General features: G+C 41.6%; 1 protein-coding gene across 3 annotated transcripts in view; it reads left to right on the top strand.

Annotated features, from left to right (window-relative positions):
* The window catches only part of MEGF11 (multiple EGF like domains 11), a 285,900-nt gene that overhangs the window by 185,655 nt on the left and 73,586 nt on the right, over positions 1 to 26,659 (top strand). For all 3 annotated transcript variants that reach the window (XM_075764670.1, XM_075764671.1, XM_075764672.1), the window contains exons 9-11: positions 4,043 to 4,179; positions 9,186 to 9,398; positions 17,321 to 17,495. In XM_075764670.1, coding sequence (XP_075620785.1) covers positions 4,043 to 4,179; positions 9,186 to 9,398; positions 17,321 to 17,495 — 525 coding nt within the window. The remainder of the gene's footprint in view (positions 1 to 4,042; positions 4,180 to 9,185; positions 9,399 to 17,320; positions 17,496 to 26,659) is intronic.

Raw genomic sequence — 26,659 nt, 5'->3', positions numbered from 1 at the left:
TGGCACCTTACTCTCAACTGGCATTCAGTGGAGACAAAGAAAAGGTTCTTTCCTAAAGAGTGCTGGAGCTAAAGCATACAGGAAGCAATTCAAATATTTTTGGGGGCCTATCAGTCCATTCTGGCAGTACCCCTAAGAAGTGATCGATAAAGCGATTAACATAAAAATAGTACTTTTAGGGTATTTTTTTCACCTCCCCTTACCTTCTGCATGCCAATATTTCTGAGGATCTGAGTTGTTTTGCTGTTCTCTTCCTTACCTGTATTTTATCTCTTTTTTTGCAATATTAAAAAATCACTAAAGAGATATAAGACTATCAGAATAGAGCAGGAAGTTTTTCGAGGTCTTTTAGGATGCAGCATAGACCCTAAAGAAGAACCATGGCACTGGGGCCGCGCAGCAGCTGCGGTCGTGTATTCTGGCCCACTTCTGCCCTGTTCCTTACAGCTTGGAGTTTCTTCTCTGCGTTTTTAGTGGCCCAGAGAGACTTTCCTGAAAACTGTGTTTGCTCTGTCCCCAGAGAAACCCTAGAGTTAACAATTGATGTTTGAAACAAGCGTAACTGAAAATTGAAGAGAGAGATCAAGTAATCCGGGGAAAGAAACTGAAATTATAAGTAAAAGCACTCAGCTTGTAAATGTTGAGATTTTAAGTATAAAGGGTCTCTCCAGGGTTTTAATGAAAAGCTGGTAATTCAGTACACAGAGCGAGAAAAAGATTTTTTTTTTCATGCTATATTTTTAACTCTTGGTGGCTGGAATGGTTTGGGAAGTGAGACATGAGTGGGTTGTAAACGAGCAAGCGAGATGGGATTGCTAGACAGCATTCATTTTATTTCACACCATGGATAGTCTTTCTTTGACATCGGGAATTTTACTTGCTGATTTTGAAGCTTGAGACTGCACGTATGTATTGAATATACCATCACGTTGGAAGGAGAGAATTCTCCCTGGATTTATACAAGTGCAAATCCACTTGGATTTTATTGCTGCTGGATGAGCTGAGACTTTTATCCTTTCCTAGGGTAGGCTTATTAACAGCAGCTCAGCTCCCTTAGGGGTTTGGTTGCCTGTGGGGTGTGCAAGGAGAGGCAATAAGTTGAATAGGAGGAAATTCTAGGGTTCTTAGGTTCTTCCTTGGATCTGCCATCTTCAAAGCCTGCTTCTTTTATTACTTGCAATATTTCTTTCTTCCAGTTTCCTCCCACCCAGTGCAGACTCTCCCAGAAGCACACGTTATACGAACTGTGTCCTGTGAGATTTTACCGTCCCATGGGTTTTTCACCAAGAGGATGATGACTAACAGCATATATTGTTGAACTAGGCAACAAAATGTGGCTTCCAGCATACTATGATGTTGGGCTTTTTCCGTTTCTGTGTCTTTGTGGCTGTGGGAGTTAGTGGGTGGCTGCTTTAGGGCCTCATTACCTATTTACAGGTTTAATTCTATACATCTTTCTCATTTGCAGTATTAAATTCTCCAAGCACTCTCAGGAAGTGAGGAGGGAAGTTAAATTTAGTATTTACAATGCTTCTCAGGAACACTTTTGAAGGACTGGATCTCCGTGCTCAGGAAAGCAGCAATCTTTCCTTACATGACAGAACATTTGTCACTGGCAACGCATCCTGTTCCGTCCCAGATCCCATCCTCCAGGCTCTGCATCATGGTGCCATGTTTCTGCTAATCACTTCTTTCTCATTGCCTCTGGGCTTTATGAAGCAACTATAATCCGTATTTTTGTCTATTTTTACTTTCTCTTGTGGATTTTAAACATAGGGGTGTGTGAGAAAATGGAGCAGAAAAAAATCCTTTCTATACTACAAAAAAGTAATAATATAGCAAACGCTGTCAAAAGCAGAAGCTGATGAGATTAGGGCCTTGAAAAAAAAGGTGCTGATGGGGTGAACTTTACTGATTAGATGTATAAGCAGCAGGAAATGTTGGTCTGACATTTGATCCTCCAGAGAGCGATGTTTTGGATTCCCTCAGTACATATTAATGCAAAGAGTATGCCTAAAGATTCTCTTGGCTCCGGGGGGATGCATCACAGAGTATTGCTTTCTCATCATTTGTTGATAGAAATCCTGTTCCTTTTGAGACATGAAGAGAGAAAGTATTTATTATCAAGATAAATGGATAGTTACATTTTCAGATATATAGTGTTGTGTATTACTCATGTCCAGAGACACCAGTTTTTTAACACTGTAATCTGAATGTTCTTGAACTGAGGCCAACCTGTCTGTTTTACAGCCAAGGAGCCACCTATCACTGGTCAGGAAAGGTTTGAAGTATCTGGTTTATGATTCCGTGGAAGAGCAGCCTCTCCGCTTTGGGGTTGCTGATCTTGCTAAACTTCCCAAACTGTCGAGCGAGATCCCCAAGGAGTGAAAGCAGCCATTATGTTCCTGGTTTATGTTTTGTATAAGTTTTGTCTAATACGTGCCTTGTTCAAAGCTCAGAGCCCCTGGGGCGTGGTTAGGGAAATAAGACTTCTGAGAGATTAAACCAAAATAATAATAGGGACAGAAAAACATCGTTTCTATCAAAGACTGTGTGCTGTGCGTGGCACTGGCAGCAGCACCACTTCCTACAGCTGCCAAACGTATTCCGTTATAGGGCCCAACTTCAGATCCCAGCACTGCCAGACTTGTTTTGGCTGAAGTTACTCAGCTGGATGCCAGCCTCAGTTGTTATGTTTGCTTACATAAAAAAACATTCATACAACTTCTAAGAAAGTCTAGGGAAATCCTTCGGAGGCCTTGATACTTGGCAAGGTTATGTGATACTTGAGGGAAAACCACCTGAGCTTGGCACATAAATTCTCCAAAGACACAACCCATGGTAAGCGTTCTCTGCCTTGGGGCTGAACATCTGGAACAAGGCTTGCCCAGCAATTGCTTTTCCTGAGGAGCAGTTCCAGGGTGCACAATCAAGAACGACAGTCCGTCTTCACTTTCCGGGATGGTTGAGCAGGGAGGGGAAGGAGGAAATAACTCAGACGTGGGGATTTGGGTCTGGATGAAGGACTAAAAGGGAGTCTGCAACAAGGATTTGGGGTAGACTGGAATGAAGAGCCAGGAGAGCAGAGGGCTGGGAGAACAAAATGGGGGAAGGAGGTAGCCACCGAAATGTGGAGCTCAGGCAGGTCAGGGACTAAGATATGTCTCCAAGGTTGGGGATGAGGAGCTGGGAGCCTGTTGGATGATGCATCCAGCCAGTGTTCAGGGATTAAGCAGATTTTCCATTGCAAAATCACTTTTTCTGGCCAAAAGGCTGCTGCACTGCTGGTGTGGAGAGTCAAGATGCTTCTGTGTCATCACTGGTGGCTTTCTGCAACTGTCCCAGTGTCTTGTTCCCATCCTGCCTCCTCCATGGCTTAGACAAAGCACTGGCAGATGTCATTCTGTGCTGCTTGAAGACATGAGTGTGGGGCTTCATGAGCATGAATGTAATGAAGTAGGTAGGATCTAAGAGTAGTAGAGACTTCTGCAGCAGTTGGATTTGGTCTTCTAGGATGGAGTAGGGCAGTCTGAACAGGGAGGATCATCATAGACTATCACAACTAGCAGAACTTCATCTTCCCCGTGCAGCCTTTCCAACAATCCCCCTCTTCCCAAACGTTCGCTTTGTGACATTTACCCAGGGTAGGTCCAACAACTTTTCTGACTCTCTGTTTCACAAAAAACTCAGCTTTGTAACCTTCTCTGGTTGCCTTTAACCTCTCCCAAGCTTTCCTGCATCTATTCAAGGGGCAGTGAATATCCTGTCACCCAGCTGCAGTTTACGGGGAAGATCCACAGAAGAGAATTATCAGTGACTGTACAGTGGCGAGAAAAATCCCTTCTGGAGGTAGGGTAGACAGGCTTTTACTCTGGTAGCAGGATTTTGAGACTGTCTTTAGCCCATCTTAAACAGAAAAAATATTGCCGCTACACTTAGATCTAGTTTTAGCAAGAAGGACTATAAATATCCAAGCCGCATATAGAAATTCATTGCATTATGAATGTTGACTGAAATATTGCTCTTTCTGTAACCTTACCAGGGGCTGGTGTGCGCACAGCCGTGTCCTCCTGGAACATTTGGGATTAACTGCAGCCAGGACTGTCCATGCCACAACGGAGGACACTGTGATCCCGTGACAGGAAAATGTGTCTGTGCAGCTGGCTATATAGGAGACAGGTAAAAAAATCAAAATCCTTTAGTTTTAACCATGGATTGGCAATATTTATATCCTTTCTAGGACAATCTTACTCTCTGAAAAATGGTGTTATGTTTCTATTGCTCCAATTAGGTTCATCCTTCTGAAGCAGTTCAAGCATTATAAATGTGGCAATGTTATTACTTTTTATTGGCAATGCTCTCCATTTACAGGTTTTTTTAATATAACTTTTAAAATTTAATGGATTAAATTTAATTTAGATATTTACAGTGATAAATTTAATAGAGAGCATTACATGTTTACAAGATATGTAAATGAACTATATTTATACAAATTAATATCCTCAAGAGTAAGCAATGCAGCAGTTTAATGTTTCCCTCAGCCTCTCCGTGCTGCTGCAGCACTGATCCATCTCAGACACCAACAAAAGGTGATAAATCCTCAAAATTTATAAATGAGAGCCTTCACCCATAAATCGATCAGAAAAGGTGATAATATTGTTTTACAAAGGCGTCACGGATTTAGCAAAATGACTACACAGCAAAATCAAGGTGGGACTGTAACACGTGTTGGCTGATCCTGCCGGCAGAGCTAACGGTGGGGGGGAAGCTGCAGTTCAACAGGCTTTCACAGGCGGTTGTCACCAGCGGCTGGACTGTGTCACCAGGGTTTCCAGAGACCGCGGGCACAGCTCCCTCGTGTACGCAATGCTAAAGCCCTTTCTCCTGCATCTTCCCGTTTTTAATTAGCTAGAACAAGCTAGTATCAGTATACTGACATATGCTACAATTATACCTTTATGCAGGAAAGCTCATTGGAATTTCTTGTTTCTTGCTTCATTGTACGATCAGCAAGTCTTTATGGCACGCACACAGACCAGCGCTCGGCGCTGCGCCGGGGTTCAGAAGGCCGTGTTCTTTCCCGTTAAGTGTGGAAGCTCCTTGTTTCCATTTTATCGACAGCGGTAATTGGAGGGGACTCTGGATATTATATCATGATTTGTGTGTTGTTAAATATGGTGGAAACACTAATTATTTCAAATTAATTTAGTGGAGAAGACATCAGTGTGTCTCTCTTCCCCCATTCCCCATCTGGAGACAGTGATTTCAGCCATAGAGTACCGTGTAATTACTGTTGCTAACCACAGCTTTCTCTTTCTCTCCTTTTGGAGACAATTTCACTAAAGGAAGCAGCTGTGCAGCCTGGACACTTGTACTGGTGACCCCACTTCAGTCCCCAGCCGTCCCCAGCCCTGGCCATGCTCAGGAAGGCTGAAGAGGACCTCCATCTCCAGACAGGAGTTCACAAGAGTTGTCCTTGAGCAAAGGGAGCGTGGGCTCTGCAGATCTGTACTTGCAGAAACGTGAGAGAGGTTTGGCTCGGGAAGATAGAAGCAGGGAGGGAGAAAATAAGCAGTTGGAAGAGGTGGAAAAGAAGCTGAGGGAAGGTCTCAATGCGGACCTGCACCCAAGCAAATCCCTTAGGAATGGCTCTCCTGCCACCTCCTGCAGCAGGGACATAAAAGGGAGACACTGAAGGGAGAGGCAGAAGAGCAGAAATGCAGGCGTGAGAAGGGTGAACGAGAACAGGAGCAAGTCAGGTAAACCGGCAGTTCAGAAAGCTTTTCTAGCAGCAGGAAAAAACTGCGTTAGCCTAGAAATTCCCACCTTTCAAACGGGTTCTTAGAAGGTTAAAACGTGTTTATCTATCAGCCCTTAGTCAGCCTTCAATAAGGGAAGTGAAACCTTAGGCCCGTTATACTCGGTCGGAGTTCTGCCTCTCGCTTGGGCTAGGACAGCGCGTTGCCTGCAACGGTTTGCTCGGAGCAGGCGCACGTGCCCTCCCCTTGCTGTTAACTACAGTTAGCTAATGTGGATTGCCCATTGATTGCAGTGAGGGCAGGAGCAGGCACAGTGTCTTTAAAAAGTCTAAATTCCTTTCCTTGGTTATGTGTTCATCCAGCACGGGCAATGGGACAGATTAGCAGCATTGTATCTTAAAGTCTGTTTTACTTTCTGGATCTCGTGCAATGGTTGCAGCGTTACGGTGGAAGTGCAAGTATAACAGGAGAGTGCTGCTGCACAACAAAATAGCGTTTTCTCTAAAATTTTACGAGGCGCTGAAAACATTTTCTTAATAATAAAAGATACTGTGAATAACAACATAAACACATTTTATCTACTATCATCTTTTTAAATTGTCAATAGGTACTATATGATACCGTAGTTCATCTTCTTGTGCAGAAGATAATAACGTATAGTTAGATAAATATTTGTGGGGATGAAACAGTCACAAAGGTGTATGTAAGTGTAATTGCCACACTCGGTTCCCTCCCTGTTTTCCAGGAACTGGCACAGCACTAATTATGTGGCAAGCACTATTAATAACTCCAGGCAGTTAAAATGACTGGATCCGTCATGTAAATGTATGTTTTGCAAACTGGAAAGGAATAATAGCAGAAGCACAGTTAGAAGCTGAGGATGAGGTGTCTAAGAATTCGATGGCTGACAGGAAAAGGAAACATACTGGTTTAGCTCTGGTTTCCATATTGCCATTAAACCTAAAGATTGAATCTTAGCAGAATAAATACTACCTCCGTTATAACAATATGAGCAGAGTTATGCTCCTGTTGTTGTGTTTGTATCCGCATCTTTTATCGACATAACGGCAATCTCCACGTTAGCGTGTTTCGAATGGCTTTTACTATTTGTCTGTGCTACCTAAATGTGATCACTGTTTCAAAACAAACAAACAAACAAGCCTAAAAGACTTTACAGCATTATTCCATGAAAAAATTTCTCTGGAAAAAATGTAGGTGTATGTACCAAGTTAATTTGTTAAGCAGGCTGTCTTATGTTTAATATTTTGTGAAATTGCTTCCATTAATTCTACAGGTGACAGCCATATTATCCTATCCCAACCCAAATAATTATAGTACATATTAAAGTTCAGTGGATATTATAATACAGATCTCCCCAGATAGGCAGAAAGCAATGTAAATTAAACAAGAAACATAACTAGGGCTTAGCAGCTCATTTTGTAATTTAATTGAACAATGTATCTGGTTGTTAATGGTGCTATGGACACATTAGATTGATATGTTGCAAAGGAAAGATGTTTAAGTAGAAAGCTAATTCCTGCTGTGATTATTCTTATGTTCCAGAGGAGTCATTATTAGTATTCTTTGTATAAAATTCATTAGCGGTAGCTGCTTGATCTCCAAATAAATAAGTTGGTTAAATTGTTAGTAGAAAAAGGCTAATTATGTAAATGGATTAGGTCGTCAATATTTCATTTCCAGATGCTTTTCTCCCTGCTAGGTAATGCTTCATCTTCTATAAATATAGAATGATACAGTGCACTATTGACTAAGTATTCATCTCGTTGAGTACAGTGCTCTCCCGCTAACTAGTAGAGCTGTATACAGCAACGGAGACATAAGGCATCTTCGTACATTCTTCATTGCATTTCATTTGCTTTAAGTGTTTCAGTCCTAACGTTACCCGTTCTGTGCTGGTTCTTTGGAGCTGAGCTACCCTGAGAGCCGCAGGATTAGCTGCCAGTACCGCCAGTGTTTGTTTGTCACAGGCTGCTCTCAGTCTGGGTCTCAAGGAACTCCTGAACTCAGATTGCAGAACTCACAACTGTGTTGACGCCTGCTGCAATTAAATCACTAGCTAGGCCTTTTGCTTTGTTCGTTTATTTTTAGTAAAACGTGATAATCTGAAGCTGCAAAAGTAATGATCTCCTTATATACTGACTGTGTTCACTGCAGTTTTGCCTGGCTTGCATCACACATTAATCTTTTATTACTGATCATTATATTAACTCTCACCTGCCAGCTGTGAAATGACCTGCAGAAAGACGTTTAACAATTGCCTCTATCCACTGAGTTTACAGTATACACTTTAATCAATGCTCAGGATTAAATTAATGCTGATAGGCAATTCCCAATATCTGGCATCCATGCGATAAGGGAATTGGGCTTTTCTGGACTTCTTTTTCTTTTTTTATTAACTGAAAAGGCATATCTGTATTTCACGGTGGATCATGTAAACTGTAGTACTGACTCATTGCAGAATTTTGAAACCACTGAATTATGTCAAGCACAGAATCAGTTGCTTGCTTTAGGACCTTAGCTGAGCTTTTCAAAGTAGGAAATATTATGAACGCTCAACCTGGTTGTGTAGGACAACGAAACAGACTTTTTTTGGCAGATTTCATAATATATCCAGTAGGGAAATATTTTAAACAGTGCATGGAAGGTGCAATTTAAAGCAATCTGGGTATAGTGTTTGCAGGTTCCATTTTTATGTGTATCAAATATTAAAAATGTTGGCAATTTTGGAGAAGATACTACACTAAGGAGCATGGAAGTGATTTGTCTTGAGATTTTATACTACTGAGCATCCCCGGAGTAAGAGATTAAAAGCAAATTTGAGCTTTAGTTACTCAGAACACACACAAGAGACAAAGGAGTATATTTTCTCCTAGTTGGTACGAAGCTGGTGCAATGACAGCATGGAGGGGAAGTAAAACTCTACGTTGCTGGAGAACGCTTTACTCAATATTGCTTAACCCACCACGTTTCCTTTCAATCCTCATTATCACTAAGAGGACCGTATGCTTTTAAGGAAGGTGCGCAATCCTTCTGTAGCAAAGAGAAAGCAAACTTGAGGGGTTTTTTATAAGGTATCTCATTCTATATCAATTTCTTATGCTTGATGAATGGAATTGTCAAGGTCCGAGAAACAAGAATGCACTTCTTTGTTAACTAAGGTAATATTAACTAATGCAAATTTTGCAGGACATAATTGGACAGACATTAATGCACTTTCAGTTTGCAGCAATTTACAAACTCAAGATATCACAACGCTCAAGGATATCATCAGTTCACAGTATGTTACTTAAATAAATGAGCAATGATTTTGTACTTCATTCATTAACAAAAACATTCCCGTGTAAAAGTCATAAGCAAACCAGACTGAGCGTTTGATTGGATCCTGTCTCACGTCTGTCATTGCAGGTGTCAAGAAGAGTGTCCGATTGGGACATACGGCTTTCAGTGCACCCAAAGATGTGACTGCCAAAATGGTGCAAAGTGTTATCATGTAAATGGAGCATGTATGTGTGACCCTGGATTTAAAGGGATTTATTGCCAAGAAAGAATGTGTCCAGAAGGGTTTTACGGCCTCAAATGCAACAAGAGATGTCCTTGCAATATTGCCAACACTCTCAGGTATGTACATCCTATTATATACTAGTGCAGGGACTGGTCAAATACATGCATTGAGAAAAAGCTAAATTATCTACACCCACTCCCTTTTCTCTCCGTAGTTTTAGTTAAGAACACAGGCAGTTCCTCTGGATTGCAGCCTTTGATGTAAATGACCTCAGGTTTGGAACCATAAGCCTCAGTCCAGCCAGCTACTAAGCATGTATCTGTTTTAACTATGTGAAGAGTTCTGCTAAAATCTGAAAAAAATCTGACATAAGGCCTTAACCTGTAACTGCAGTCTTTTAGGCACAAGAACTATCATATGATGCCCATATGCATGTATAATAACCCATTGAAGTTTTAAAAAAATATATATATTTACTCAAATCCATCATTTTGGCTCTTTTTATGGCATGGGGTTTTCTTGTTAGATCTATAGACAGCAAGGGGACTTTCAAAATGAAACCTAATTTGCTTCAGTTTATGTCTCGTAGCAAATTACCTTGTTGAAAACACTTGAGGCAGATGTATAAATAGACTGAAATCAATATCCCTAAGTCAGTCTATGGTACTGTAACGAAGTCGACATTGTCAAAATAGACATCTCTTCTCATGTGTCCCTATTTTGGCTCTTCATTCAGTACGTGTATGTGTGAAATATTCAGGAAAATAAATATCAGGCAAGTATACCTAAAATGGAATAAGCCTCACTTAAAAGGTCAGGTTTCAATATTTTATTCCCTTTTGCTTTTTTTAGGATCTGATTCTTGAGGTTCTCATTACTAAGGGCTAGAGCCACAGACAGACTTGAGCACCTAACACGAGGAGGTTGAGTCTACTTTCCCATTGCAGGCTTGAATAAGTTCTCTGAACCCTGAAAAAAAGACGAATTTAAGACTCTTCCCTATTATCCCATTTCTTACCTTTTCTAACTCCTCGCCTTGTTTGCTGACTACTGGAATTGCTATTTGGAGGTTCCTCGCTCTCTCACATGCAGCGATGGGAGCCTGGACAGCAAAACCCCCCTGGCATGAGGTGTTCTGATGGACTAGAGCTCCCACATTTCCTCACCATCCCTGCAAGATGCTGAGCCCCTCAGCGCCCGCTTGATTTCCTCCTTTTCTGTCCGTTACTGTTAAGCATTCATAGCCAATTCAGGACCGTGTAGGCTTCAGAGGGAGGTGGGGATAATTGATGCCCAAGCAAATATGCCCTTGATAGGGACATTCTTCAATTTTAAACCAGACAGGTAGGGACCTGACTGTCTTGCTGATGATGACAAACCTACCGTGCAATGTTGCAGCCTGCTAAAATATAAACACTCTCCTCAATTATGTATGCAAGCAATACCACCTAATTTGTGCGTACACACACACACACACACACAAACACTTCAGGCAAATCTGTTTGTGCGCTTGAGATAGACTCTATTTATCTCAGTCTTGGAAATAAACAGGTGATCTTTCTTGTGAATTCAAGTTCAACTGTTAATGGCGAGGTTTTGCTTAACCGAAAGTCAGAGCTCACAATGGATTATTTAGAAGCCTTGTAATTCTGATGATATGAGTCCTCTACAGGAAGATAGCTCTAGCTCTGTTGGGTTTCACAGCGAGGATCCAAAGTGTTCGCCACCTCAAAGGTAGCTCTGTACAACAGACTTCTGGCATTTCTGATTATTGTGTGTATCGTGAAATCATTGCAAAAAATAACATCCCTAAGGCATGAGCTGAGCATTATACACAGAAGGTTAATGTTGTGTTGTACTGAGGACAGGGGATGTCTCAAGAATTATTGCAGATTGAGCTGAGACATAAATTCCTGCATGTCACACTACTCTGCCCTACTCACAGTGTGCATGACTTAAACCTGTGGTAAATACAAGGTAAACTGCTCCTCAGGGAAAGCTGTTCTTCATGTGTACCGGAGGGTGAGAATATGGTCATGGACAGTAGCTGACAGTGTGTCTTAACCCCCTCTCCTAGCCTGCAGAAACCTGTTTGTGTGCCCATTTTCCCCTAAAGGTGGGAATAGAAGGGCTGCAGGCCACGGGCAAGGCGGCGCTTGGCTGCTGTTTCTCAGCTAAATGCTGAGTTCATTAAGAGTCTTTTAAGTGGGGGAAGTTTGTGGGTTCGAGGGTGCAAGAGTTCATCGTGGGTTACTGGAAGAACTCCCTGGGAGGTGCGCTGGGGGTTTGCCAGAAGATCCTTCCTGAAAGAACAGACTAGCACCATCCAGCTGTGAAGAAAGATGAGGTCTCAAATTTGAGAGAGCTCAGCAAGGTGGAGGATCGAATCTTTTCTGGGCATGTGGTCATTCTTACACACCCTGTACCTGACCTGTGCCTGGCTGCTGTCTGACAGATACATTTTGTGCCTTGCCTCCCATCGCTGCTCCGTCAGCTTCACTTGCAGCATCCTCTGCTCAGATGGTATCTCCGTTTCCTTAATAAATGAGTCTAGTCTCTCCATTGATAAAATCTCCCTTTTTCCTACATCTTATCACTGCTGTTATGGAACAAAGAGGTATCAGCAAGCTGTAGATCTGTAAATGTTCTTTCATTCATCCATGGTATTTCAGCTTTCCACTTTTCAATGAGCTCCTCAGAGTGCTGCCTATTTCTGAGCCATGGAGTGTCAGAGTTGATGGAAAATGACCTTCTCCAAAGACACTCCATATTCTGAACAAATCTTTTTACTGATTGCTTAACCAATCCCATACAGCATACTTCTCTTCCCACCCACCTCCTCCCATTCCTCCCCTGAATTTTTATCATTACTGGAACTGTGGTCTTCCAAAGTGATTCATTTACTGACAACCATCTATTTTCCCCAGAAGCAGTTTAAGCTGTGGGCTACTTATTGCGCTACCTAAGTGTGTAGGATAATTATATAAACACTTGAAAGAAGGTGAGGGAAGCTTCCTTATTTCTGTCAGTGGTTTTGACTCATTTCATCTGGTTATTGGAGAGCTGGCTGGAACAGAAAATCCTGGGAGCTTTGAGGAGCAGGTTGGGGAGGAACATTAAGAAATACACAATCAGCTTTTCCGTTTTCATAGATCTATCTATTTTAATGTCTGAAGAGACCAGTGTGATCACCTAGTCTAACCTCCTGCATAGTAACGGCTGAAGAACATCAGCCAATAATTTCTGCATCGAAGCACGCTGAAAGGCACTTTGTACAGGACTTTTGAACAACCCCAGAATTAGGTAGTTTGGAATATGCTGGTGACTTAGACTGCCCTTTTTACACCTGTAAAAAATTCCCCTGTGCAAAACATCCACGCTGAAACAGTCTACAATAGTCAAAGAGGCATAATCCCGGCTTGCTCTTCTGAAAAGCAGAGAGGGAAGTGAATAATGGGAGTAGTCTCAGCCACCCACGTGGAGCCATATGCCCATAGTCATGTCTTTCCCAGGTCAGAGGTACGAGAAGGGAAGGAAGACACAGTGAACTCTAAGCCTTGACCCTTTCCTACTGTACCGAAGTCTAATGAAATGGATAGATCTCCAGAGGCTCTAATTATTGCCTCAACTCTGAAAACCTTGGAAGGACCAAACCCCATGGACCTTGCATGACCTGGCAAGGCTGGCTTTGAAGACGTACTGGACAGAAGCAGTGGCCCTACAGTCTTATTGTGGCTACTTCTGTAAAAGCCAGAAGGCATTTTAGTAAGGGAGACTGCATGTAGTATGGGCACCAAAGACAGAAAATACTGTTAAATAAGGATTAGGGCTGTTGTTAATTAAGATGAGCTGACTGGTGCTACTGTATAAACAGAAAGCCAGGAAATTCACTGGGAAGAAGTTGTTTTGGCTGAAAGATGTGTGGAGAACAATTTCAGAATTTGGAACAGGCTGTGCTGTCTAAATCATTTCTTTTCCCAATTTGCCTTACAAAAGTTAATTTACCTGGTTTCCTCAGATTTCCTCAAAATTAGACGCTTAAAAAATGTAAAGGTCAAAAATGACTTTCTGTTTTTCAGTTCAGCTAGTAAATTTAAAAAAATTTAAATCTTTTATGCTGTAAATGTGACTCAAAAGCCAGGGAGTGTACAGTAGCTTCCAAACTGCAGCAAGAGCCATGGAACAATTTCCTTCTCATGCCATGTTGCGCGCTGTGGATGGCTTCCAGTTTCCACCTCTACTTGGCCTCGGGCCAGAGGAACACTTGGCTGCTTGCATTCACTCGAGGTTTCTTATACTATTCCTTCCTGTTATGCAAGAGATTTGAAGAAATAAAAGTTGTTCAGATTCAGTGCAAAATACTAATGTATAACACTGCCAAACTCTTTCAAGAGTGCAAGGTTCTCTTCCAGCTCACAGCAAGTGGTCGGAAAGCAGATGTAGGTGGGTTTGCCTTCTGGGATCCTTTCAGGGGCCTCACATTCTCTTACCCATCCATTCAGCAATCCTTCTCCAGAGGAATTGTTTGTGTTCCTTAATTTCAGTTTATTGGTGGCATGGTGTCTTACATGTGCCACACCTCATGCTGACAAAATGTTACACGGACTCGTGACCTTGAAAGGTACACTCAGAACAGGAAGGGAGGAATTATACAAATAATTCACATTGCCAGCTGTATTTCCTATTCTTTGCCTTAACACCTTTGCCATTAAGTGCCTCAAACTTTTCAACTTCAATGCAGCTAGCATATATTCACTGGATAGAGTCGATGCATAGATGGCTGGCGGGATGACAGATGAGTTTCCCAGCTGTAGTTGTATGTCCAGGTGCATGGTTTAAACAGAATGAGATTTTACAGAATACCAATGTAATAAGAGAGAAGCGTTCTTAAATCACACGTACATGCATACATATACTATTTCTACATCATGAGCTGCAATATATTTAGTGTCTAACTCTGATTACTTTAATTACTGGAATAGTTCATACATACCAGAATAGAAAAAACAATTAATAGTAAAAACTTAGTACTATTTAGTGATATCAGCTGCAGATCTTAAAAGGTTTTCCAAAGGAAGAAAGGCATCATTTTACAGATGGGAAAGATGAATGCAGAAAGAGTAAGTTACATGGCCAAGATTCACTGGCAGGATTGGGAAGAGAACAGCTGTCTTCTGAATTTTGGTTAAGCATCTAAATCACAGCCATCTTCAGGTTTACACTGCATCGGGGCACCTTAATTGTTGAACAAATGTTTGTGATTCAGGGCATTGTATTCTTTGTACCTGAAACAAGTCTCCTCCGTCCCCTGGCCCGACACAGCCTGTAGCCCCATTTCCGACCTGCCTATGTGGGTTTGAGGTCCTTCTGCTTGTTACGCTACCATAACACTATGGTGTGTGTTAATGTTTGGTTTGCCAAAAGCTTTGGAAAGATTTATCCTGCTACTGTTAAGAAGTTTCCCTTCCCCTGCTGTACAGTGTATTCACCAACTGTTGCTACTCGGAGTTATGGTACCCATAACAATAGTTCTGGGTACCATAACTCTGGAATTTAATGTGGAGGACTTTTCCTGATCCTGCAATGCCAGTGCTCTGTACAAAAGAGAAGTATTTCAAAGCACTGAAAGACTACAAGTTCTTGGCCTAGGAGAAAAACAAAACTCTGATATGCTTAGGCTGATAATAAAATCATTCTTGCTTCAATGGGAAGATTATACAGATAGAGGGACCCAAACATCTGCACTGGGCTTTTCCTAGCTCATAGCCTCATGAAAGACTGGGAAAAGGCTTTAGGGGGGCAGAATATGGTCTTAACCTTCTACTGGACCTTGTTTTGGAGTCCAAGCCCCCATCTCCCACATACTCTTCTGCAAAGCCTCTTTGGTTCTTGCTTCTTATTTTAGTGCATGTTAGGATGATTTTTAGTCCTTAATATCTAACCTGCATCCCATGCAAAAAAGCTGTCCATTTTGATGAAGGAGCCAACCTTGGAGTAGAAATTCTTACCGAGTATAGTATTTTCAATTGAATTGTCATAGACTGATTCAGACTGCCATGATCATATATTATGTTTGAAAGATTTAATTTAGCCGACAGATGCAGTTTTCGTGGAACTGTATGATACGTGCAGTAGTAGTGAAAACAGAGAAACAAAAAATCAGCTTTAAAATATTTCTTTACTGTTTAGCTTTCTGCTCCTATTAGGTAATGATTAATAGACACAGAGGGGGAAAAATGAGCTTTTATTATTTTCATCTGAATGTTAAGAGGTGCTTTGTGAACAACCATAATTTCAGGGACTGCTTTGTCAGAAGAATTTCATGGATGGTAGTTTGTTAAGCTGATGAATTGTTTTAATTAGTCAGTAAAACACTATTTATGAGGAAACATATGACACTCAGAAAATTTGATCATTCTTAGTCACAACAGTATGTGACTAACCTCTCCTACCAGTAATTGCCAGAAACATGCTTGGAAATTATGTTTTATGAGGTTACCTTGAAAATTAACATATACTATATTAATTTTATAGGTGTAAAGAAACTCATTCAGTCAAGTCTGCAATATTACACTATAGCAATAAATAATCATAAAGGAAAATAAATAGTTTCTATAAGGCAAAAAACCAGGAGACAGGTCCATAGAGAGGTGCCACCTTGCAGAACCATATTCTTTCCTGTTTTGAGAATAAGAGAGAAAATCTGATTTGTAGCAATATTATTTCTCATCTTTCTCACTGAGGGCTAGGCAGTGCTATTATGGTACCGTCTTGTGGTGCAGAGGTCCCAGAGCATATTGAGCTCTCGGGTGAAGCCTTACACTCCCAGCTGGCCTCAGACAACATGAGGTCCTTTTCCAAAGATCCGACTCCCTCTCCATCCCCTGCTCGCTCTTTCCCACCCCCACACTGACCACCTCTTCTCCCCAAACTAGACATGCCCCTGCGCTCTCCCTTCCCGTCCTCCAGAAACCTCCATCTCTTCAAACCACGACTTAAAACATCTCCAGCCTTCCCCTCCTTTCCTAGCCCCCAGCCACAGCTTCAGCGTGGCTCTCCTCCTGGGGGAAGTTAGTGCCCTAAGGAAACCAAGGAGATGCTCTTTCTGTTCGTAGAAGAGAAAACAGTGAATAAAGACAAACTGTTTCACAGCAGGAGGAACAGAGGGGTAAGTCTTCTACTGAGCAGATGCGGAAGGACCAGGCGTTGTCCGGTCTTTTGGGCTTGATTCTCCTTTCTCTTTTTCTCTCTGTGTGCTCTCACAACAGTGCGGAGTTGTCTGAATAGAAATGAAAGCCAGAGGATTAATGTTGGGCAGCAACGCTCATTATTCAGCATAAAGGAACTTGACTCATTTCCCTGCACAGCTGAGATTTAGTCCCAGGGCTCCTGTTGACTCCTGCTCCAAATAAATCCCAAGGTTTCAGGCAGTGATTAGTTCTGTTCACTATGGCCGAATATTCCCTGCAAAACTCTTTTTCCAAGGAGATTTTTCCTTTCCAAACTACTTTCCTTTCAACTCTCCCTCCTGAAACGTTCTGCTGAGATGGCACTCACTTTTAAAACACAAATTAGAGTAGAGTAGAGCAGAGTAGAATAGACTAGCCTAGCCTAGCCTAGCCTAGCCTAGAATATTTGTGCCACAGGACTCAGGTTTATCTTCACAAGTCTCTTAATTGTATTCCGCTATCCATTGGAATTTTTCCAAACCCTGAACATCTTTAACAGACTCTATTACAGCCAAATAGTATGGCACGTATACGGTTTAGTCCTGATGTGGTTAAAGTCAGTAACCCCAGTCACACTGACGTTTGGAAGTGTCCAGATGTTTGGAAGAGGCGTGCCAGCCTGGCATTTAGCACCAGACTCCCTATTCATTTCCTGACTTACGTGGCTGCTTACGTTCACCATCCCTAACAGTTTTCAGGTTTGTTACCTTCTTAGCAAGACTCTTGCGTTTACAACATTCTACTGCTGTTTACAGATTGTATTTTTCTTTCAGGTCCACATCTCATTAACGTTTGTCTGTCTTCATTAGTTGCCATCCGTTGTCTGGAGAGTGCAGCTGCAAAGCTGGCTGGGCTGGGCTGTACTGCAATGAGACCTGTCCCCCTGGATACTACGGCGAAGGCTGCCAGCTGACCTGCCCTTGCCAGAATGGTGCAGACTGTGACAGCGTCACAGGGAAGTGTACGTGTGCACCAGGATATATGGTAAGTGAGAGCTGTGAATAATGGGCCATTTTGTAAGGTACCTGTAAAAATTGAAGAGGATTTGAATCTGTTTTCAAATAATATTTGCATAGAAGTGGCCAAATGCAGGTGATTTTTCCCCATTCTATTATAAGTCTACATAATTCTCCTTTGAGCAGTGTCAACTTACTACTTCTGGTTATTTACTTAACATTAGTATTGTAAGTTTATTACTATTATAAGGATAAAGACATGGTTTCCCATCGTATATTCTAAGTCAAGACGTAACAAAAAAGATGTCAGATTATTGTCTGCCTGGAAGAGCAGAAAAAGAATTCGCATGGCCTTTCAGCATGTTCCTTGTCAGTCACTCTGTGATTTTAATAGATGAAGATCTTTTAAAATGTTACAAATGATAGAGCAATTTATGTCTTTTCTGAGCATATATGGCAGGTGTCTTTTACCTGAGCATCAGAAAGAGCTTCAGACATTCTGAAGTAAACAAGCATTACATTTTATAGATGAGATATAAAATGGCTGAAGAAATCAGCCAAGATGAAACAACAAAAATTTAGAATTAACGACTGCCAGGTTGCAGCAGAAAGTATTAGGACGTGGATCCAGGTGCCCAGTCCTGCTACAGCCAGGTGTAATGGAATAGTAAGTTCCCTGGTCATCCTCTTTAGCTCAGGAGCACACCATGGAAGAGATCTGCAGGCTGTGTTTAAGAAACAATACTTCCTAAAGAAAAAAAAAAATTCAAGAGAGAATTCCACCACAACTTCATTAGCAGTTGTCTTTCTGTCATTCGTGTCCTTAATTTTACATGGCCTGTACCCACAGGCCTATCTATATGTTTTCAATACTATTATAATATAGTTACTATAATGTATAGTAATATAATTACTAACTTTACTAGAAATCAAGCATCAGATTCAAAGACATTCCCAATATTTTTAGAGCTTCCACTGACATTTAGCAACCAACTAAACTGTGCAGCCTCCTCGCTGAGTTTTACCCTCTCTTGTTTTAAGTTACAACTTCAACATGAGCTGAATAAATATCTTCCAGTACTAGGGAGCATGAGATGTTATCTTTGACCATGTTGTAGCTCTTTTGATTTGCATTTATGAAACATGGTGGACATCGTACCAGGTAGCTGTTTCTGCAAAGGGAAGGGAATGTTGGATCTGGACAGCAGAGCAGCCACGTCCTACCCTCCGCACCCGCTGTAGTGCTTAGGGTTTTCTTGAAAAAACCGTTGCGGTATTCTGCAGGGTCATACGCTGCTGTCCTCTCTAGGGGAAGGGTGCACAGCTGTGTGACAAGACCCATAGCGTGGGAGTCCTATATGAGATTAGTGGGATGCTAAAGCCTTTGTAGTCTCCCTCCCTTTTAAATCTACATCTGAGCTTGGCAACACCAACTGTCATCTCCAGAACTGTGGAACTGGAGTTCTGGCTTAAAGACACTTTTGTTCTCTGCTTCATGTCAACAGCTGAACTGAAAGTTGGAGCTTCCATCTAATTTCCAGGGGTTCTCGCAGTGCCAGGTATAAACAGATTTATTTAGACATGAGAGGTAGAATTGTCAAAAGCATCTGTGCAAGACAGTAGTACTTAGAGATGTAAAAAAAAAAAAAGAAGAAAAAGATTTTAAGGTTTGATTCCCCACTGACGCTAACAGAAAACAAGAATTTATCTTCTCTGTACAGTGGTGATACACAAGTATTAATATAAAGTAGAGGAAAGAATGAAGGCAGCAGCGTGTTAGTAACAAATGCAAAATAAAAAGATACCCCGATTCTCTTTCTTAGCAGGAGTGCTGTTCAAGTTTGCAGCACAAAAATATTTTGGGACCCTTTACTATACACATTTTTTTAAAAAAGCATAGTTTGTCCAATATATATTGCTCCAAGACAGTATTATTGCAGGCACGAAGCCTGAGAAGTTCCTATTGCATTGCTTCAAAATAATATTTAATCTCATAATAAAGAGCTTTCTTGCATTGACATTTAAACAGCTTGGTTATTGAGGATAGCTCTATAATCACTGAAGCATATTTAGGCATTAGTATCATTGCTCTCTCATAATATACTATAATCTCTGGCAATTAGTCCATGAGGGGAAGTAAAGCCTTGAAATTGCTAATTTATTGCCTCTGAAGCATATTTGTCATTCGTATGCACGCCAGCTGACTTGAGTTGCAACGGTTCTTTCAAATGCTAGAGAACACAGGCTGTAAAGAAAACTTGACAGGAACCTTTACTTCCTACCCCGGAACGGCGGTGTCCTGCCGAGCTGCTCTTGCTGTACGCTCCATCGTCTGGGCAGGGAGAAGGTGTCAGCACCGCTTCACGATGAAGCCTGCAGGTCAGGGGCAAGATGCTGCGGGGGCCAGAACCCTCTCAAGGCTCAAAGTGGCTTCTCTCAATGACACACTCCAGACCAGACTTTGCCTTCAAATACGCCTGCCTGCCTCTTGCTGAGGCAATGGGGAGCTTTGCCTGCGGGTAGAATTTTGCCCTTGAATTCAGCTAGCCTGCAAGAGAGTGGCGCGACGGTTCATGAATGCAGGATGTCTTTTTTGGCAGCGCTGACAATAGAGTGATGCTAATACAGAGCTGGGCAGAGCTCATTATTCAGAAAAGCCATAAATGAATCCCTCTTGCTTTTTCTAGCATGAGGCTTGGCTGATGCAGCTACGGGATCAGGAATTTTGCCATGCGATTGGAAAGAATGAAAGTGGGATCAACACCTTACATTTTACAGAAAGGTTTGATCGACGCACGATCTTATAGAGCAGAGCAGGCCGACGGGTTTCTAAGTAAGGGGGGAAGGAAGAGGATAGGATGGGATATAACTGCAAAGGCAGAGAGGTTGGACCCGTAGGACTTCTGGGTTACTGGACGCCTAGAAAACGTAGCGACCAAGAAATGTCAGTCTTTTCCTGACAAAGCACTCCTCCAGCCCACTTCTTTTGCACAGATGGCTTGTTTTTTAACTGTGCCCTGCCTTGGCTGTGTCAGGGCAGCTGGGCTGGGTTTCAGAATGAATCATCTGCGATCGCAGCCAAAACAGGGACATTTTGTTGGGATGCAGAACAAGCCATTAAAAACACAAAGCATCTGGTCACCTTTATTAAATGTATTAAGTGGAAAGGCAGCTGTCCCATAGGTTGACATGTACGTGAGCAGAGCACTTAATTTTTGGAAGTTAAGCAGATTCAAGTTTTAAAATAAAAATGTACATTGTAGCTCAGAAAATAATACATTATTTATTAGCTGTGACATTTCCAAAAATTCAAATGCCAAAGCTAAATATTGGTGAGCTTGCAGTTTTGGAGAGAATTTCAAAACATTTTATGTCTTCTTTTTTTTTTGATGAATATTTTGGGTCAGACTCAACAACCGGATTTGCACATACCTAGCTCTAAAACCAAATTACACTGTTGTAAAAACGTTATTGGGTACTGGTACAGGTTATTTGTATGAGGTTCTGTTATGACTGTGCTTGCACTAGAGGATTGAACTATATTAACTGTATGGGTGTCTAAACCACGGATTCAGTAGGTTTGACTTGAAGAGGTAACTGAGAAATCTGATTGATCCACAATCGTACCCAAAACAGGCCAGTGCTTGGAGGCGGCATACAGAACAATAAAAATAGGATAATAGGACCAGAGAAGACACAACCAAATCTTCTTCCCCAAAATCACAGAGCCTGTCTAGAGCTACTCCCCACGTGCTCCAACAGCACAGTCCACACTGCAGGCCTGTTGGAAACCCTGCGCTTACTGCATCTCACTTGTGAGGGAGGAGAAAGGTCGTGTCAATTTAATTAAGATGATTGCAGGAAATCATCATGATAAGCGTGCCAATAGGGCACTTCCCTGAAACTGGTATTTTTAACATATTTGAGGATTGCCTCTCAGTACTCATGTGATGAATTGTCAGCAATGCTTTCCTGAAGAATGAGTTTGAAAAGCCATTCTACTGCCGTCTCATTTGTGGCAAGAAGGAATCTGATAAACACGCACAGGGAGTACGCAGAGATTAGCCTTAAAAAGTATACAGGGACATCCTTGACTGGTAGAAATTGGATCCTTACTCCCACATGCAAATAGTTGCTCCTTGCAATAAATTAGTTGGATGCAATTATGGGGTTGGCGAGAGGGGTTATACTAACTTGTTCCTCCCCCTCCTTCCAAATTCTGCTTTAAGATGTTCTCTTACAAGTCCGTGGAAGTCAGTTGTGCAGTAGGGATGTAAAAGAAATGAAGATTTGCCCTGTCCTCTCTTCTTTTGTTTTTGGTTCATTGAATTTTCTTCCTGTAATTCAATAAATGTGGTGAAGAAGGCCAGAGGATATGAATTAAATATGACAGGAGACCACAGGAATCCTGACCTTCTGTCTCACAAGGATATCTTGCAACCAACCCCCTGCACGTACCTATCAGCATTCTAGCTACCGAAATCATTATAAATGCTATTGAAATACAACTAAGTTCACCTTCCCCATTGCACAGCTAATTGCAACTTTCTTGAAAACAGTAGCTATCTAGAGACCTCATCCTGTGATATGCCTTTGTTTCTTTATGGATGCTTTGTTTTCTTCCTTTGAAAAATGGATTTAACTTCAAATGCTTTCATTCTGTCTATTGTGGCAAGGAGATACGTAGTTAAAACATTTCGCAGCCCAAGACACTCTGAGAAAACTTTAGCACTTATCTATGGAATGTGCGGTCAGCTTTTACTTCAGCGGGCACTTAGGTCTATATTTCACATCTAGATGACAGAACTTATATTACTTTAAAGAGTTCATCTATTTATGCTGCAATTTTTTGAAGACCTGTCTGCTTTTATTGAACCCTGCATGCTGGCAAGCAAAGCTAGCACTTCATCACCAAAATGAAAGAACTCATTTTGACATTTTTCTATTCCTTGACTATATTGGTAGATCCCATACAAGCCAATCACAGTACAGGAAAGTATGGAAACTATAGGAGTGATGACCTCTTACTAGAAGGTTTTTCAGCTTTTGGAATGTCACTTGGATTCCCTAAGACTTTCCAAGGTATCTCCCAGTACTCTGCATCTATAGTCATTTGCATCTCCTGTTGACATAGCATTTTAAAATGAAATAGCATTTTAAAAACATAATAAAATAATGCCTTTCAAATATAGCCTGATATAAGTGCTTATGTGTATATATCTCTGGCTGAGCTCGGTGGGAATCTGTGCACTTAAGGACTGAACCACAGGCTTAATCTGGATCTACAAGTCCATAATTTTGTCTGGTACGCCAGAGTTTCTCGACATAATGCTTTTTCTACCACAGGGGTACAGATTGCTTCCAAAGTTTGCATGTACAAGCCTGCACATCGGAGTAAAAGTCAGCCCCTGTAACACTCAATAAACAACAGCTTGAGCACTTAGTAAAAATAAATGTGTATTATAGTGCTATAAACCTATCCAAATGCGTAGCAAATGTACAACGAACTTTGTGACGGATAATCTCTCAGTCAGTGCAAACACCCCCACACGGTCTCAGGCCAGTCTTAGTCTGCCCCACGCCTGCTTCATGAGTAAATAACCGATTTACCCTTCCATAGGAATGAGGAGGACCACGATTTTGTGTTACCTATAGAGGTCATACGGAACGTACAGGTCCAGTCTGTTGAGTATTCCAGCCATGACTGGCTTCCTTCTGGTGCATACAGTATCTCTTGTTCCCTGAAGAAAACATACAGGAGAGAAAAAACAATCTTTCCCTCTATATGGAAAAAAAAAAAAAAAAAATGAAGCCTGCTCTCCTGTCCTACACCTTTAAAATTCTCTCTGTTGTCTAAAAGAAAAAAAGAAAAAAAAGTAAATAGAAAGGAGCACCTTATCTTCAATTGAATTTTCCCTGAAGGACCGAAATCCCAGGTAGGTCTAGAGGAATTTGAAGAATCATTGCCTGTAGGTGTTTTCTAAACACTCAAGGTTGATAAATACAAATTTATCAGAATATTCCCTCTCTTCTATATATTTGCTTTCATCTTTATTCTAAATGTATCATCTTTTACCACTTCAGAAGGAAGCAGGAAAAAATGAATGAGACTTCTTTGTCTTATAAGCCCCTGGTTCAGTAGTAATGTTACTTCATAAATTTCACAAAATTTTTAATATTAAAAAATGAACCTAAGGTTGGAGATAGTGGATCTGTTTTGGGGGATTTAACTCATTTAAATGATCCGTTTCTCTTTGAGATAATTCCAAAAGTACTTCAGCAGAAGCTCATCTCAGAGCAACAGGGCACCTCATCAAAAGGTTTAAAAAGAAAAGACAAGGGGAAAAAATCTTCAATAGAGCCTGTGTCCTTTTATCCTTGATTTACCGAGCATATCAGTTACCCCCCTTTGTTAAGAGCTCTTTTCATTTATAGGTATAAAATAAATTCAACCATTTTATCAAGATGTTCTTGTTACCAACCACCAGTATAAATTTTACTTGCTGTAGGTGGGGAAAAGGTTTTCTGGCACAGCAGTTGTCCAATTAACTGGAGTATTACAGGCAACAGAAATAGTTTGCCCAGTCTCATTTCATGAATTACCTAGATGCACAAGGAAGATGCATTTTCTTCTCACTGGTTTCCTATTTGTATTCATAATCCAATGTCTCAAAGCCACTGTGAACGGCTAGCGGCAGCGGCGATGGGTACACAAAAAGACATCCATACTGTGCAGGCTGGTTGGAGCGTAGGCTGTAGCTGGCAGTGAGTGAATTATTAATTAATAATAAAGGTAAAACAAGTTGTCCTGTAAGTAGTGGAGCTAAAAGAGCCTTGTTTTCCCCAGATTTCTAGCCTTGGTCCCCTGGCCTTTCCTAGCCCACTGCAGTAACACTGTCTCTCTGTCAGGTCTCCTGTGGCGCTTGCGCTAGCGAAGGACACTCAGATGGGCTCATGGACCTCAAATTCACATAATCCCCTCCCCGCATAACCAGGTTAAAAGTACTGTGCATCACATTCCCTAAAAAGGATTTTGCCTGAGCGAAGACTGAATATTAAGTCATGATGGGGAAGAAATTGATTCCCGTGCTCCCAGCCTTTGAGCTCTTTCCTATTTATTGGTTTTTCCTTTGTTTCCCCTCAAGTATTCAGAAGTTTTTAGTAGACTTCATTTTAAGATGTTTGGGAATATCCCTCTGTAGCCATGACTAATTCCTCAGCTACCCTTGAGTTAAAGAGACATAGAAGGCAAAACCAACCTGGGAGGACTATCGCTGGTGATCCAAGAAGCCGTGCGAGAGGGAAATTCCCTGCCTGGATACATGGAGAGTAGTGGGATGCAGCTGAAGAAACAGCAGAAAGACCTGGCAGTTTCAAATGAGAAGATCATTTTGTCAAAGTCAGCAGGAAGGAAATGAGGTCTCTCTGCTAACAGATATCGATGTGAGTTTTAGGTCTGGAGGTAAAGTGAAAGACAGGGATGTGGGAAATTCAACTAAGATAAATTTTAAAAAATGGGAGATGTAACTGTGCACTGGGAAACCATGATGGGAAAAGTTAAAAATTACATTCACATGGTGCTTGAAAAGTGGATAAAGATAAAAATGCTATTAATTGTAAGACAATCAGTCACAGTAACACAATCAGGTCCTCTATACTAACTATGGCTGCATCCCAGATGCCCCTTTCCTGGTTCTGGGCTCTGAGGAATGCATTGTCCTTCAAACTTGCGTTTTCTTGGTGTCTTCTAGATGGAGATAAGTCTGAAAACTCATCTGGTATTTTTTTCTAAGCTTACAAATTACTTCGCAAGTGGGTGTGGAACAAGAAGCGGGCAACAGAAAACATAAAGCGTGAGCTGGAAAATCGCTCTTGACATGAAAGAGCCGTCACTTTCTAGTTGAACAGAAGTTTTTCTGTCGGCTGGACTGCATGTTGGTAGGTCTGAGTTTGATAACATAAATCCAAACATCTCATGCCCACTGTTTTGGTACATTCCTCACATCAACAGAGCTGGTCAGGAACCATTTGCTCCTGTCAGGACTTTTACATATTCACAGATGAGAAGAAAACTACCTCTGAATTACATCTTGATATTCCTTTTCATTGATGACCTCTGAATTCTCTTACCCACTTCTCTATGCATACAAAAGCACATATTGATGTGCGTAAAATGGCTGTACTTTTATTTTTTTGTAGGCCATTGGGACTAATAACAGACTATAAAGTTTTGCATCCCTAGGCTACTAGGTCTGATCCAGGCCAGGTCAGTACAGATTGACAATTATCTTCTCTTGGATGTGCAGTGGCCTGCATGAAATGACTTTGGTCTCAGTCCAGCTCCCTGTGGATCAGTATGTACATCACAAACCCCATTTCTATCAGCAGTGACTGGCAAATTTGCTGGCAGACTGAGCCATTTTACCATTTTACCTTCACAAACCATTGCTTCAGGTCAAGCTTGGTGGCGTGGCTGTGTGATCCATTTCAAAGTCCCCGCAGGACTTTTTCTGGGGACAAACAGCACAGGTACTCGGAGGTTTTGGAACAGCACCTTTCATAAGCACTGCAAGCCACCCAGATTGTACTGCATCTTTCTTAAATGGCAGGTGCCTTTCTGAAAAGCTGATCTGCTTCTGAGATGGCTCTGCCGCACGTAGGCTAGGAAACAATGAACATCACCTCAATGCAAAGAAACTGGATGCGGGCTAAAACCAGTTTGCAATAACAACTCACAAATGGATTCTTCTGGCTCTGCTGTACTACGGGAGAAGATATCCTACATTCAGATCCCAACAGGGAAGATCATTATGGGGAGGCCTCCTGCGTATTCCCAGGCTTTCAGACTAAGCTGCTCCCCTATTGATTTTTCTATCAATGAACCAGGTGCTCGCTGCCTATTAGGCTCGGTGGTGTTCTCCCCCCGGAGCTCGTATTGACCAATTAGACAGTTCTGCTGGAGCACCGGCAGCCACAGCATTTAGGAGTCTGTGTTTTCCTAAACCCTGGCAGTGTTCGTGTCAGCGCCTGGCTGCAGGAGCCTTAATGAAGGGTCTTCTCTCACTTCAGGGCATTTGTTGTATGCTTTTGAGCGGGTGAGCTATTGTACCAGAGTATTTAACAAGGTCACTGGATGCACGAGACACAGTGGGTCTCCCTCAGTTGTGGAAACTGCATCCCTTTCTTTGAATT

Source organism: Balearica regulorum, chromosome 12 (assembly GCF_011004875.1).
Source record: "Balearica regulorum gibbericeps isolate bBalReg1 chromosome 12, bBalReg1.pri, whole genome shotgun sequence".
NCBI classification, from domain to species: Eukaryota; Metazoa; Chordata; class Aves; order Gruiformes; family Gruidae; genus Balearica; species Balearica regulorum.
The sequence above is the reverse complement of the archived record's forward strand: the minus strand, read 5'-3'. Positions and strand labels throughout refer to the sequence as shown.